The 15317-nt window shown below is 68.6% G+C and overlaps 1 protein-coding gene across 1 annotated transcript; it reads right to left on the bottom strand.

Moving 5' to 3' along the window:
* Window positions 1–526: 526 nt before the first annotated feature.
* On the bottom strand, window positions 527–15131 carry SF3B2 (splicing factor 3b subunit 2). Its single transcript, XM_072881251.1, is given in 24 exon segments — window positions 527–852; window positions 938–1123; window positions 1210–1309; window positions 1898–1999; window positions 2078–2220; window positions 2640–2747; window positions 3837–3864; window positions 3866–3942; window positions 4750–4839; window positions 5789–5938; window positions 7391–7618; window positions 8590–8670; window positions 9383–9520; window positions 10437–10634; window positions 10965–11047; window positions 11145–11250; window positions 11344–11387; window positions 11390–11437; window positions 11545–11662; window positions 12466–12525; window positions 13110–13316; window positions 13896–13970; window positions 14334–14380; window positions 14971–15131. Coding segments are annotated over 24 exon segments (2616 nt in total). The 5' UTR covers window positions 15098–15131; the 3' UTR covers window positions 527–780.
* Between the last annotated feature and the right edge of the window lie 186 nt (window positions 15132–15317).

The following is a 15317-nucleotide window of genomic DNA, read 5'->3' on the forward strand; positions in this document are numbered from 1 at the left end:
GGACACACCTGGGGACACCAGGACATGGGGACATGGCCTGGAGACACTGGGGACACACCTGGGGACAGGACGACACGGCCTGGGGACACCGGGACATGGGGACACTGCCTGGGGACACCAGGATAGGGCCTGGGGACACGGCCTGGCGACACTGGGGACACCAGGGACACAGAGACACTGAGCAATCTGTGCTGCCAGGGCACGGGGACACAGCCCAGGGTCACGGGGACATGGGGACATTGAGTGAGCTGTGCTGCTGGGGCACGGGGACAGGTCTGGGGGACAACTGGGGACAGAGGACATCAGGGACACTGAGCGAGCCGTACTGCTGAGGCACGGGGACACAGCCTGGGGACACGGGGACACCAGGGCCATTGAGCCAGCCACGCTGCCAGGGCACAGGGACATGGCCCGGGGACACCGGGACACCAGGGAGGTGGGGACACCGAGGGAGCTGCGCTGCCGGGGCACGGGGACATAACGGGGGCCACGGGGACCCTGGGGACATCAAGCAGAGAGCGAGGCCGAGGGGGTGCGGTGGGGACACCCACCCTTTTATTTACAAAACAAGGGGGACAGGGACGGGGACAGGGACACCGCGCCGTCCCCAACAGCTGAAGCACATGGCCCCGCTCCAGCCCTGGGTGCTGCCGGGGGAGGGGGGTGGGGGGTGCCACCCACCACCCACAGGTGCCACCCACCGTCCCGCTGCGTGACGGAGGGGACAGAGGCTGGCGCCAAGGTGGGTGACAGGAAGGTGACAAGGACGCCACCGCCGTCCTAGAACTTGAACTCCTTGTACTTCTTGCCTCCCCCGCGGGCGTCCTGGGGCTGGGCCTTCCGCTTCTTCTGCTGCAGGGGGGGAGAGGACAGGGGGGCGTCGGGCAGGGGACAGGGCAGGGGACAGGGCAGGGGACGGGCAGGGGACGGTCCCCACCTTCTGCTTGGCGGCGTGCTCGGCCACCATGTCGCTGAAGTCCTCCTTCTCCACCTGGGCCTGCTGCTCCCGCACGTGCTCCTCGTACTTCTGGGTCATGGCCGTGGGGTCCAGCTCCAGCTCCTCGGGGGCCAAGGCCACCTCCACCCCCTGCGCCTCGGGCACCGGTCCCTTCCGACCCATCACCTGGTGGGGACACGCGTATGGGTGTCCCAGCACCCATGGGTGTCCCAGCACCCCCCCATGCCACCCCGCCGCGGGACGGGGCTCACCGCCGACATGTCGTAGATGTGGGTGGAGCCCATCATGGCGGTGCCCACGGTGGCCGTGCGCTTCTCGGGGACCACCGTGAAGAGTTGGGGGGTCTCGCTGCTGTTGGGTGGGGGCGGGGAAGGCTTGGGTGGGGGGCACCCCGTGCCCGCCCAGGTGCCTCCCACTCACCCCAAAACCTGGCCTGCACCCACCCCTCTCCTACCTGCACCCCTCAAACCCCGGCACCCACCCCCATCCTCCCAGCACCCCAAGCCCCCCAGCATCCCCCCCAGCACCCCAAAACCCTGGCACCCACCCCCATCCTCCCAGCACCCCAAGCCCCCCAGCATCCCCCCAGCACCCCAAAACCCCTAGCACCGCCCCTCAATCTTCCCCATATCCCAACCACCACCCAGCACCCCCCAGTTCTCCCAGCACCCCAAGACCCCCCAGCACCCATCCCTGCTCTCCCAACACCCTGAGCCCCCCAGCACCCCAAGACCCCGCAGCTATCTCCAGCACCCTGAGCCCCCCCAGCACCCACCCCCGTCCTCCCAGCACCCTGTGACCCCCAGCACCCAGTCCCATCCTCCCAGCACCCCAACCCCTCCCCAGCAGCCCATGACCCCCCCAGCACCCAGTCCCATCCTCCCAGCACCCTGACACCCCCAAGCACCCCCTCTCCCAGCACCCTGACCCCCCCCTCACCCATCCATGGCCTCCTCGATCTTCTTCTTCCTCAGCTCGATGAGCTCGGGGGTCTCCATCCCCGCCGGCACCGAGGAGAAGCCCCCGGGCGTGATGAGGCCGCTGTGGGGAGACAGGGGGTCAGGAGGGTGGGTGACAGCGGGGGGGCCCATGGGTGCTGGGGGGGATGGACACCCCCACCTGTCTGCGGGGGTGATGAACCCCGTCTCGTCCGGCTTCTCCTCGTCGCTCTCCTCCTCCTCCTCCTCCTCCGAGGACTCCTCGTCCGAAGGCTCCAGCTCCCCCCAGGGCGTCCGGTCGATCTCCTCCTCTTCCTCCTTCGTCTGGGGGGGACGGACAGGGGGGTCAGGGAGGGTATGGGTGCTGGGGGGGTATGGGTGCTGGGGGGGTATGGGTGCTCAGGAGGGAGAAGGATGGTACCCACGGGTGCACAGGAGGAAGCATGGGGGGGACGACAACAAAAACTGGGGGGTGGGAGACAGATTGGAGGGGAGGGGCACGGGGGGGTCCCCAAATTGCTCGGGGGGGATGGGGGGGGCAGGGAGCTCATGGGTGCTCCCCCGGGGGCTGAGGGTGACCCTGGTGGGTGCCCCAGACACATCAGGGTGGCTCTGCAGAGCTCGGGGTGGCTCATGGGGTTCCCTGGGGGGGTGTGGGGGGGGCCCCCCCAGGGGGTCTGGAGGGGTCCCTAGAGGGCAGGGGGTGGCTGGGGTGTCCCGGGGGGTTTGGGGGTCCCCGGTACCTGGAACTCGGCGGCGTTGGTGCCGAAGACGTCCCCGTAGAGCGGCTTCCCCGTCTCGTCCACGGGCGGCTTCCCCCAGCCCCCGGCGTGGTACCCGAAGGAGCAGCCCTGCCGCCATGGGGAGGGGTCGGGGAGGCCCAGAGCCCCCCAGACTCCCCGGACTCCTCCAACCCCCTGCACCCCCCAACCCTCCCCCAAAACCCTGCACCCCTCCCCCAGGTTACCCAAAGGAGCAGCCCTGTAGCATAAGAGCTCCCCATAGGGCCCCTCCCCGAGCCCCCCGGTCCCCCAAGCCCCCCAGCCCCCCCAAACACCCTCAGAGAACCCCAAGCCCCCAGTCCCCCAAAATCCCCCAGTTACACAAAGGAGCAGCCCTATGGCACGAAAGCTGCCCGTGGGACCCCCGGACCCCCCCCAGAGACCCCTCTGGACCCCCAAAATAATCCTGCCCCCCCCCCCAAGCCCCCAGACCCCTACCCACCCTCCCAGGGCCCCCAAGTCCCCCAGCACCCAAAGGAGCAGCCCCACAGCACCCATAAGCCTGCCTGCCCCCCAGCACCCAAGTAACACCCTCCATAGCACCCAAAGCCCCTCACCAGCCCCAACACCCCGCAGCACCCTGAGCCCCTCCCCAAGGACCCCAAATGCCCACCCCCCAGCACCCAACACCCTCCAACACCCTGAGCCCCGCCCCCAAGGACCCCAAATGCCCACCCCCCAGCACCCAACACCCCCAGCACCCTGAGCCCCGCCCCCAAGGACCCCAAATGCCCACCCCCCAGCACCCAACATCCTCCAACACCCTGAGCCCCCCCAAGGACCCCAAATGCCCACCCCCCAGCACCCAACACCCCCAGCACCCCGAGCCCCTCCCCAAGGACCCCAAATGCCCACCCCCCAGCACCCTGAGCCCCCCCCAAGGACCCCAAATGCCCACCCCCCAGCACCCAACATCCTCCAACACCCTGAGCCCCCCCAAGGACCCCAAATGCCCACCCCCAGCACCCAACACCCCCAGCACCCTGAGCCCCGCCCCCAAGGACCCCAAATGCCCACCCCCAGCACCCAACATCCTCCAACACCCTGAGCCCCCCCCAAGGACCCCAAATGCCCACCCCCCAGCACCCTGACCCCCCAAGGACCCCAAATGCCCACCCCCCAGCACCCAACACCCCCAGCACCCCGAGCCCCCCTCACCTCAGGGATGGGGGAGTTGAGCCCGGGATCTTGAGGTTGGGGTAGGAGGGGGGGGCCCGTAGCGCTGCATGGCGATCAGCCAGGGCGGGGGCACCTTGTGCGCGTTCTGCCGGCGGCGGGAGGGGGGGTCAGCACCCATGGGTGCCCCCTGGCACCCACTGGTACCTACCTATCCCCCCAGCCAGCCTCCAGACCACCCCGACTGGGTGCCCCCCAGCACCCATAGGTACCCCCCCAACTCACTAGCAATGCCCAGGGTGACACACAACTCCCCCACCCCAGGCTGTCCCCCAGCACCCATGGGTGTCCTCCAGCACCCACCTAGCCCCCCAGCCAGCCCCCAGGCCAAACCCCCGCCCGGGTGCTCCCCAGCACCCATGGGTGCTGCCTGGGCATGTCCAGGGCAACGTGCAGCTTCCGCCAACCCAAGGTGCCACTCAGCACCCATGGGTGCTCCCCAGGCACGCCCAGGGTGATGTGCAGCTCCCCCACCCCAGGTCCCCCCAGCACCCACGGGTGCCCCAGCGCACCGGTGGCACAGGCACGCCCAGAGTGACGTGCAGCTCCCCCCCAGCACCCATGGGTGCTCCCCAGGCACGCCCAGGGCGACGTGTAGCTCCCCCCCCAGCACCCACAGGTGCCCCCCAGCACCCACGGGTGCCCCGGCTCACCGGTGCCACAGGCACGCCCAGAGTGACGTGCAGCTCCCCCCCAGCACCCATGGGGGCCCCCCCGGCACGCCCAGGGCGATGTGCAGCTCCCCCCCAGCACCCACAGGTGCCCCCAGCACCCACGGGTGCCCCAGCTCACCGGTGCCACAGGCACGTCCAGGGTGATGTGCAGCTCCCCCCACCCCAGGTCCTCCCCCAGCACCCACGGGTGCCCCCCAGCACCCATGGGTGCCCCGGCTCACCGGCCCCACGGGCATGCCCAGGGCGATGCGCAGCTCGTCCGAGAGGTCGCCCGGCTTCTTCTCCTTCAGCCGCGTCTCAAACTCCTTCCCCTGGGGACGGGGACAAGGACAGGGCGTCACCGGGGAGGGGACACCGGGGACAGGAGCATGGGGACATCGGCAGGGGGACACAGACACAGGGTGGCACGGCTGGGGGCATGGGGACAACCTTGGGGGACAGAGGAACGCTGCTAGAGGGACATGGGGACAACGCTGAGGGACAAGGAGATGCTGCTTGAGGGACACGGGGACATCCCTGAAGGACATGGGGACACTGATAGAAGGACAGGAGGACACTCCTGAGGGACACTGCTAGAGGGACAGGGTGGCCTAGTCAGGGGGGACAGGGGGACGCCCCTGAGGGACACGGGGACACCCCTGAGGCAGGGTAGCCCCGTCAGGGGCACATGGGGACCCGCTCGAGGGACACGGGGACACCCCTGAGGGACAGGGTGGCCCAACCTGGGGACATGGGGACACTAGGGCGGGGGGACACTGCTGGCGGGGCACGGTCAGGCCATAGGGACAGCGCTGCAGGTGACGGGGACACTGTTGGGGGAAGAGGGTGGCACTGTCAGGGGGACGTGGGGACACGGTGGAGTGGGGGGACACGGTTGAGGGACACAGGGGACAGCTGGGGGGCACAGGGGACACTGTTGAGGTGACACCCAGGGTGGGCACCCAGATGGGGACAGGGCCCCAGTTGGGTGCTGGAGGAGGGGGTGGGGGGGCACCCTGAAGGGGATGGGACCCCACCTGGGTGCTGGGGGGGGGGGGACACGACGACACACAGGAGACGACCCCCCAGGGTGACAACTCCCCGGGGGGAGGAGGTGACACCCAGCCAGCAGGCTGCTGGTGACACCTCCCCTCCCCACCCCAACCCCAGGCCGGGGGCTCAGCCGGGGGTGACAGGAGCCTGTTGGGGGGCACCCATGGGTGGAGGGGGAGCACCCATGGGTGTGTGTGGGGGGGAGCACCCATGGGTGGGGGGCCCCACCTCGTAGTAGAGGTCCCCGTGGATGGTGAGCTTGGGCTTGGTCTGCCACTTGAAGAAGGCGTCGTGCAGCTTCTGGTAATCGATGTCGATCTTCCCCATCTTGGGGCGAACCTTCTCCCGCATCTTCGACTTCATCGTCTTCTGCTCCTCCTGGGGGGGGGGACACGATGACACACGGCGGGGGGGGTTGGGGACACCCAGAGTGTCCCCAACACCCCTGGGGACACGCGTAAGGTGTCCAAACGCCTGGATGGGCACCCAGAGCCCCTCCACGCGACAGCCCGGTCACTGCCCCAAGGGGACACCCGCAGCCTTCCCGGGGCACCCCAGGGTGTCCCCAACCCCGCAGGGGGACACACAGAAGTCCCCCAGTGTCCCCAGGGGGACACACAGAGGTCTCCGTGGTGTCCCCAACAGCCCAGGGGGACATGCAGAGTCCCCAGGGGGACGCATAAGAGTCCCGGGGGGGCACCCAGAGCCCCTTAGGGTGTCCCCAACACTCCAGGGGGACACAAGAGGGGTCCCAAGGGACACTGGAGCACCCCAGGATGTCCCCAACATCCCAGGGGGACACACGGAGCCCCCAGAGGAACATACAGAGTCCCCCAGGGTGTCCCCAACACCCCAGGGACACACACAGAGGTCCCAGGGGCACCCAGAGCCCCCCAGGGTGTCCCCAGTGCCCCAGGGGGGTGTGCAGAGCCCCCCTGGGGTGTCCCCAACAGATGGGCAACTGTCCCCCCAGACGAGCAACTATGATGTCCCCAAAGCCCCAAACAGGCACCTATGACGTCCCCAACACCCCAGATGTCCAACCATAACGGCCCCAAAGCCCCTGATGTCCAACTACGATGTCCCCAAAGCCCCAGACGGGCACCTATGATGTCCCCAAAGCCCCAGGTAGGCACCTATGATGTCCCCAAAGCCCCAGGTAGGCACCCACGGCACGCCCAAAGCCCCTGACGTCCAACTACGATGTCCCCAAAACTCCAAGCGGGAACCTCTTGATGTCTCCAAAACTCCAGGTCTGCACCTCTGACGTCCCCAAAACCCTTGATGTCCAACTACCACGTCCCCAAAGCCCCAGACGGGCACCTACCACATCCCCAAAGCCCCAGACGGGCTCCTACGACGTCCCCAAAGCCCCAGACGTCCAACTACGATGTCCCCAAAACCCCAAGCGGGAACCTCTTGATGTCTCCAAAACTCCAGGTCCGCACCTCTGACGTCCCCAAAACCCTTGATGTCCAACTACCACGTCCCCAAAGCCCCAGACAGGCACCTATGATGTCCCCAAAGCCCCAGACGGGCTCCTACGACGTCCCCAAAGCCCCAGATGGGCACCTACCACATCCCCAAAGCCCCAGACGTCCAACTACGATGTCCCCAAAGCCCCAAGCGGGAACCTCTCGATGTCTCCAAAACTCCAGATCTGCACCTCTGACGTCCCCAAAACCCCTGATGTCCAACTACCACGTCCCCGGAGCCCCCCGCCGGGCACCTACCACATCCCCAAAGCCCCAGGCGGGCACCCAGACCCCCCCCTTCACCCTCCTTTCCCTCTCCCCGTCCCCCCAGGTGGCACCACGGCGGTTGTCCCACCTTCTCCTGCAGGGCCTCACGCATCTCCTGGATGCCGGTGCGCTTGATGAAGTCGGGCAGCTCGAAGGGGGGCTTCTCGATGCCCCTCTTGCCCTGCAGGTACTTGCGCTTGAAGCACCAGTGCCGGGGCACGGGCACCGAGTTGCGGGTGGCCTTGAGGTGCACCAGGAGCTTGGGGTCCTGCGCCGTCACGTCATGCATCTCCACCACGTCCGGGCGGGCCACCAGCTGGGGGGACGTGGGGGACAGTTGGGTCAGGAGGGGGAGTAGGGCACCCTAGGGTGGTATTAGGAGTGCTGGTAGGGTGACAAGGGCGACGTTGGGGGTCTCAAGGTGGCACCAGTGTCCCCAGCGAGCTTCATGGTTGGGCACGGAGTATCCCCGGGTGGCACTCGTGTCCCTAGTAGGGTCCCAAGGGAACACAGGGCACTCCACAGTGGCACTCGCGTCCCCAGTGGTCCCCCAAGGCAGCCACCGGACACCCCAGGGTGGCACCGCCATCCCCAGTGAGGTCCACGGTCGAGCACAGGATCGCCAGAGTGGCACTACTGTCTCCAGGAAGGTCCCCAAGACGAACACCGGGCACCCCAGGGTGGCACCGGTGTCCCCAGTGAGCTTCATGGTTGGGTACAGGCCACTCCAGGGTGGCACTAGGGTCCCCGAAGGGCCCAAAGGGAACATCGGGCACCCCAAGGTGACACCGAGGTCCCCAAGAGGCTCCCAAAGGGAACGCTAGGCACCCAAGGGTGGCACCGTTGTCCCCAGCGGGCTTCCTGGGTGAGCACACAGCACCCAGGGTGGCATTAGTGTCCCCACAGAGCTCTCAAGGTGAACGGGGTGCCACAGATGACCTCACCTGGGCACAAGGGACCTCTGCTGTCACTCAAGTGGGCCCAGGCCACTCCTGGGGTGGCTCAAGTGTCCCCAGTCAGGCTCCCAGGGGACATAGGGGTGTCCCCACCTCCCCCAGGGCAGCTCAGGTGGCCCCAGCCAGGCTCCCAGGGGACACAGGGGTGTCCCCATGTCCCCTAGGGTGGCTGAGGTGTCCCCAGTTGGGCTCCCAGAGGACACAGGGTCCCACATCGCTGCTGTCCCCAGCTCTGGGTGCCACCCAGGCACCCGTGCCCACCACGTCCCTGCTCCACAGGCACAGGGTGATGGCAGGGTGGGGACAGGGACACGTCCCCAGGGGCTGTCACCTGCTTCAGCTCGGCCACGGTGAAGCGGTTCATGCGCCGCAGCTTCTTCTTGGAGAGCTTGGGCACCTCCGGCTTCTTCTCCTGTGGGGGCACCCATGGGGTGGCACCAGCCGGGTGGCACCTGGCTGCTGCCAGGCCCTGACAGCACCCAGCCACTGTCCCCGTCCCCGAGGCACCCACCCCAGAGCCCCTCCTGTCACCCGTGTCCCCACCACAGCCACCCCAATGACTGTCCCCACCCCACAGCCCCTCATGTCACCCCCATCCCCAGCCTAGAGCCCCTCGTGTCACCCACATCGCACCCACAGCCACCCCCAGAGTGTCCCCACCCCAGAGCCCCTCTTGTCACCTATGTCCCCACCGTATAGCTCCTTAGGTCACCCACAGCCACCCCACGGACTGTCCCCACGCCAGAGCCCGTCCTGACACCCCTGTCCCCCCACGGTCACCCCAGGGACTGTCCCCACCCCAGAGCCCGTCCTGACACCCCTGTCCCCCACGGTCACCCCAGGGACTGTCCCCACCCCAGAGCCCCTCCCGACACCCCTGTCCCCCACGGTCACCCCAGGGACTGTCCCCACCCCAGAGTCCTTCCTGTCACCCCATCCCCACCACAACCACTCCCATCTCTGTCCCCACCCCAGAGTCCCCTTGTCACACCCCATAACACTGTGTCCCCAAGCACCCCAGGGACATCCCCAAACAGGGACCAGCCCGGCACCAGCACCCGCTGCCACCCCTTGTCCCCCCCCCTCGAGGTGCCACCCCCCCGTCACCACGGTGTCCCCCCCACCTGCTCGTCCTCGGAGCTGTCGTCCTCGCTGCCCTTGTGCCCGTCCTCGAAGCCCTTCTTCTTGGGGACAGTGGCACTTTCGGGCCTGTCCGCCTTGTCCGGCTCCTTCTCCTTGTCCTTCTTGACGTCGTCTGTCAGCTGGGGGGCACGGGGGGGGCGTTCAGGGGCACCCCCGGGTGCTGCCGCCACCCCCCCCCCAGCACCCATTGGGTGCCACTCACCCACCCCAGGTGCCACCATTGCCCCCAAATGCCGCCTTAAAAGTGCTAAAAATCTTCTTAAAATAAAGAATTTGTCATCTGGGGGCGCAATCAGGTGACACTCGGGGACACCCCAAGGTGGTGCCACCCTCCCAGCACCCACTGGGTGCCCCCCCCACCTGGCTGCCACCTTAAAATCACCAAAAACCCTCCTAAAAAGGACAATCTGTCACCTGTGGATGCACCTCAGGGGACATTGAAGGGCACCCAGGGGTGCTGTCACCCCCCAGCACCCACTAGGTGTCCCCCACCATGGGTGCCACCTTAAAAGCACCAAAAATTGTTCTAAAAAAGGGAATTTGTCATTTATAGCTACAGCCGAGGGACACCCAGGAGCACCCCAAGGTGCTGCCACCCCCCAGCGCCCACTGGGTGCCCTCCACCCACCTGGGTGACACCTTAAAACATCAAAAATCTCCTTAAAAAAAAAATTTGGTAGTTGAGGTGCACCTGGACGACATTTAGGGACACCCTGAGGTGCTGCTACCCCCCCCAGCACCCACTGGGTGCTCCCCCCCCTAAATACTACCTTAAAAGTATCAAAAATTCTCCTAAAAAAGAGAAAGTGTCACTTTTGGGTGCAGCTGAGGATCACCCCGAGGCGCTGCCAGCCCCCAGCACCCACTGGGTGCCCCTCCATCATGGGTGCTACCTTAAACCATCAAAAATTCCTTTTAAAAAAATGAATTCATCATCTCTGGGTGCAGCTGGGGGACACCCAGGGGCACTCCGAGGTGTTGCTGCTCCCCAGCACCCATTGGGTGCCCCCCACCCCCCCCCGCTCTAAATACTACCTTAAAAGCCTCAAAAATCCTCTTAAAAAAGACGAAATTGGGGTCATAAATCTCGGGCTCCTCGGTGATGTACTCGATCTCCACAGCCGGGGCGTCCCCCGGGGTCTCAGGGTCCCCCTGGGCTGGGGGGGGGGCCCCTTCCCGCGCCCCCCCCCGCCCCCGCTTCTTCTTCTTGCGGTTGCGGCGCTTGCGGTTGCGCTGGGGGGGGGAGGGGGGGACACACAAAGGGGACACAACGGTGACGTGGGTGACCCGTGGGTGCCCCAAGACCACCCCCCCCCCCAGGGATACAGCCCAGGTCTGGGCAGCACCAGGCCCCCCCCGGGTGGGAACAAGCACCCCGGGGTCCCTCAGGGCAGGATCAGGCCCCCCGCAACCCCCCAGCAGGATCTGGCACCCAAGGGGGCTCCCGGGCGGGAATGGGCACCCTGGGGGCCCCCTGCGCAGGGTCAGGGGACCTCTCCAGACCCCCTGGGGACCCTCCGAGCCCCCCCGGGTGACACCAGGGAAGGGGGGCCCCACCCTCACCTCCTTTTTGGAGAGCCCCGCGTCCTCCTCCGCCTCCGAGGCCGACGCCGACGCCCGCGGCTCCGTCTCCATCTCGTCCTCGGCTGTGGGGACACGGGTGAGCAACTGGGGGGGGTCTGGGTGCTACCTAACCCCCCCCCACCCCCTAAAGGAGCACCCGTGGGTGCTGGGTGGGCTCACCCGACAGCCCGGGCACGGTGATCAGCTCCTCCTGCCGGATCTCCTTCAGCTGCAGGATCTTCTCCAGCGCCTGCGGGATCTTGGGACCCACGGTCGGGTCGTCCGGCTGCGGGGCGAGGGGGGGGTCAGGGGACCCAGGCGTCTGGGAGACCCCCCCCTCCCCCAGAGAATCCACCCACCCGGGACCCCCCTCACCCACCTCTCGACTCTCCTCCCCGGGGGGCGGCGGGGGCCCGCGGGGCGGGGGGCACCCATGGGCACCCCGGGCATGGGGGCACCCATGGGGGTGCTACCTGTGGGGTGACAAAGGGGGTATCTAGAGCGGGGCAGAGGGAACAGGCCACCAGCACTGTGTCCCCCCCCCCGACCCAGGGGTGGCCATGAGGCCGGTGACACTCACCTCGGGGGGGCAGAGGGGCCCGGGCACCCATGGGTGCCACATCCGGGGGGGGCCGGGGCACCGCGGGTGCCAGCTTGGCCATCTCCTGCTGCCGCTCCTGCTCCAGCAGCACTGCCGCCTGCGGGGCGCCGGGGGGGGGGGACACACACAGGGACACCCGGGGGTGATGGGGGGCACCCGTGGGTGTCCCTACACCCGCCAGCGTCCCCACGTCCTCAGCTGCGCCCGCCCCCACGCCCCAGGCGTGCCCCCGTCCCCACGGGGGTCCCTTCGCCAATCTACGCACCCGTGGGCGTCCCTGTGCCTGTCCCCGCGCCCACGGGTGTCCGTAGCGCCGTGGGTGTCCCCAGGCTCGTCCCTGTCCCCGCGGATACCCCCCCGCCCGCTCCTGCGCCTACACCCGCTGTTTTCTTCACCTATGGGCGTCCCTGCACCCATCGCTGCACCCATGGGTGTCCCTGGGGGTGCCCGGTACCCACCAGCGCACCTACAAGCGTTCCTGTCACCGCGGGTGTCCCCCACGCCTGCTCTGTCACCCACAGACGTCCCAACACTCACGGGTGTCCCCGCGCCTGTCTCTGCACCCATACCTGTCCCAGAACCCGCACCTACGGCCGTTCCCGCACCCGTGGGTGCTGCCCCGTCCCCATCGCCGCACCCACGGGTGTGCCTGTCGCTGTGGGTGCCCCCACCCCTGCACCCGCCGCTATTCCCACCCTCGCGCCCACGGACGTCAACGTCCCCACGCACGTCCTTATCCCTTCAAGCGCTCCCGTGCTCGCCCCTGCGCCCGCTCCTGCACCCGTGGGTGCCCCCGCACCTGCCCACCCCCACCGGTGTCCCCGTTCTCACACCCACGCCCGCACCCTTGGGCGTCCCCACGCCCGTCCCCGCACCCACAGGTGCCCCCCCCATCGTCACCCGCTTCTGCTGCTCCAACAGCTCCTGCTCCTTGGCCTTGTCCCCAAACGGGTGCTGGCCCTGGGACGGGGGGACAGGGTGGGTCAGAGCACCCATGGGTGCTGACACACACCCTGCAGCTGCCCCTGCGCCCCCCGCATCCCCCCCGCACCCATGGCTACCCCCCATCCCCACAACACCCACAGACATTTTATATACACACAGCAACTTCCCAGCACCCGTGGGTGCCCCCCGTGCCCTCGTCACCCCCGACCAAACCCTTGGGTGCCTCCCGTGTCACAACACGTCCCCACCACCCGTGGGTGCCCCCCCAGCACCCGCGAATACACCCCATGTCCACGGGGTCCCCCCAGCACCCATGGGTGCCCCCACCACCCAACAGCCCCACAAAACCCTCTTAATCTCTCCAGCCTCCCCAAACTCACCCCCCGGGTGCCCCCAGCCCCCCACCCATGGGTGCCCCCATAATCCCCCCACCCCACACTCCCCCCGCCAGGTGCCCCCAGCCCCCTCCCCCACCCCACGGGACCCTCTAAATCCACCCAGACTCCCCCAGCCCCCCACCCCAGCTGCCCCCTGCCATGGGTGCCTCCCCCCACCCACGGGTGCCTCCCCCCACCCATGGGTGCCCCCACCCCCGGCACCTGCTGGGCCCGCTCCTCCTGCAGCAGCAGGGCCGCCTGCTGCTGGGCCAGCGTCAGCCGCTCCTCCTCCGACAGCCCCTCGGCCCCCGGCCCCCCCCCCCCCGGGGGGGGCGGCGGGGGGGGCACCCCCACCCCCAGCCCGTAGCTCAGCCCCAGCCCCGGCGGGGGGGGGGGCACCAAGGGGTGCTGCAGGGGCAGGCCGGGCAACTGGGGGGAAGGGGGTGCATGAGACCACCCTACCCTCCACCAAAGCACCCACTGCCCCCTCCCCCCAAAATCGGGTACTCTGGGGGAGGGGTCCTGCCCCCCCCCAGCACCCACGGCCTGCCCACCCTGAAACTGGGTGTCCTGGGGGGGATCTCCTACCCCCCTCCCAGCACCCACTGCCACCCCCCAAAATTGATTACTCGGGAGTGGGGGTCCTGCCCTCCCCATAGCACCCACTGCCCACCCACCCCAAAACTGGGTGTTCTCCAGAGATCTCCAGCCCCCCAATAGCACCCACTGCCACCCCCACCCCCCAAAATTGGGTGTCCTGGGGGATCTTCTGCCCCCTCCCAGCAGCCACTGCCACCCCCCCCAAACTGGGTACTGTGGGGGGGGTCCTGCTCCCCCCTGTAGCACCCACTGCCCCCCAAACCAGACACCCTGCGGGGTTTCCTGCCCCCAGCACCCACTGCCCCTCCCCTAACAGGGAACCCCAAACCTTTTGTCACCCACTCCAGCATCCACCGCCCCCAAGGAACACCCCAAATATAGCCCCCCCAACTCTTGCCCCCCCCCCACCTGTGCCGGCAGCGGGGCTGGGCGGCCTTGTCCCCCTCCTCGGGCGCAGGACGGGCGGCTCAGGACGATCCCCGTCTTGGGGGGGGACAATGGGGTACACGGTGAGGGGACCCCACCCTGACGGACACAGAGACACCCCCCCAACCCCAGGGGGACACGGGGTCCCAGGCCCCACCCAGGGAACATGGGTCCCGTCGTCCCCCCCAAAAGGACACGGGTGACAAAGAGTCCCATGTTCCCCCATCCTAGGGGACGTGGGGGTCCCAGACAGCCCCCAGGGAATGTGGAGACCCCCCAAGAGAACACAGGGACCCCCACCCCGAGAGCACCAGGGTGCCACGGGGATGGGGCACGACCACCCCAAGGGCACGGGGGGGATATTGGGGACCCCCACCCCGGGGACGGTGCCCCCACGCCGGGGGGCCGCGGGGGGCTCACCTGCATGGTGTAGGCCTGCAGCCGCTCCACCAGCTCCTCCCGGGTGCCTGTGGGGCACGGGGGGGTCAGGGAACCCCAAATTCTGCCCCCAGACCCCCTCTCTTCTGCCCCCAAAAGCCCCCCGTGCTGCTTTCACCCCAATCCCCCGCTCCCCTGCCCCAGCCCCCAACACCCCCCAATGGCCCACAGGACCCCCCAGTTACCTATAGGACCCCCTAAATCCCCCTCATTACTCCTAATGACCCCCACATTATCTCCATGCACCCCCAAGTACCCTTGGGGACCCCATCACCGCCCCCAGCTACCGCTAAGGCCCCCCACTACTCCGAGGAGCCCCCCGAGCCCCTCAAGCATCCCTAGGGACCCCCACTACCCCCAGGGCCCCCTAACCCCAAATTACCCCTAGGCCCCCAACTGCCCCTGGGAGCCCCCAAATACCCCCAGGGACCCCCCAACGCTTCCCCAGCCCCCCTCGGTGCCCCCAAACCCCAACCACCCCTACGGACACCCCGAGCCCCCCTACCCCTAGGGACCCCCGGATGCCCCCAGTGCCCCCAGCTCCCTCAGGCCTGGTCACAACCCCCAGCACCCCCAACCGCCCCCGGGCCCCCAGCCACCCGGGACCCCCCGGGCGCACCCTGGGCGGGGGCGCCGATGCCGGCCAGCGTGGCCTGCAGCTCGGCCGGGGCCCAGCCCGCGTACGGCGGCAGCTCCCCCCGCGCCCCCGCGCCGCCGCCCGCCGCCTCCGCCCGCTCCGCCGCCATCTTCCCGCGGCGCCCCGGCAGCGCCGCCGCGCATGCGCCGCCCGCCCAATCAGCGCCCGCGCCCCGCCCGCCCAATCAGCGCGAGGCACCGCCCCCTGCGCTCGCCGCGCGCGGCGCCGCGGGACCCAGCGCCTGACGTCACGGCCGGGGGCGGGGCCTCGCCCCCCCACCCCCCAGTAGCAGACGTGCGGTCGCGCAGCGATGACGTCGCGGCGCGCGG

The sequence above is a fragment of the Ciconia boyciana genome, chromosome 16 (assembly GCF_034638445.1).
Source record: "Ciconia boyciana chromosome 16, ASM3463844v1, whole genome shotgun sequence".
Classification (NCBI taxonomy): Eukaryota; Metazoa; Chordata; class Aves; order Ciconiiformes; family Ciconiidae; genus Ciconia; species Ciconia boyciana.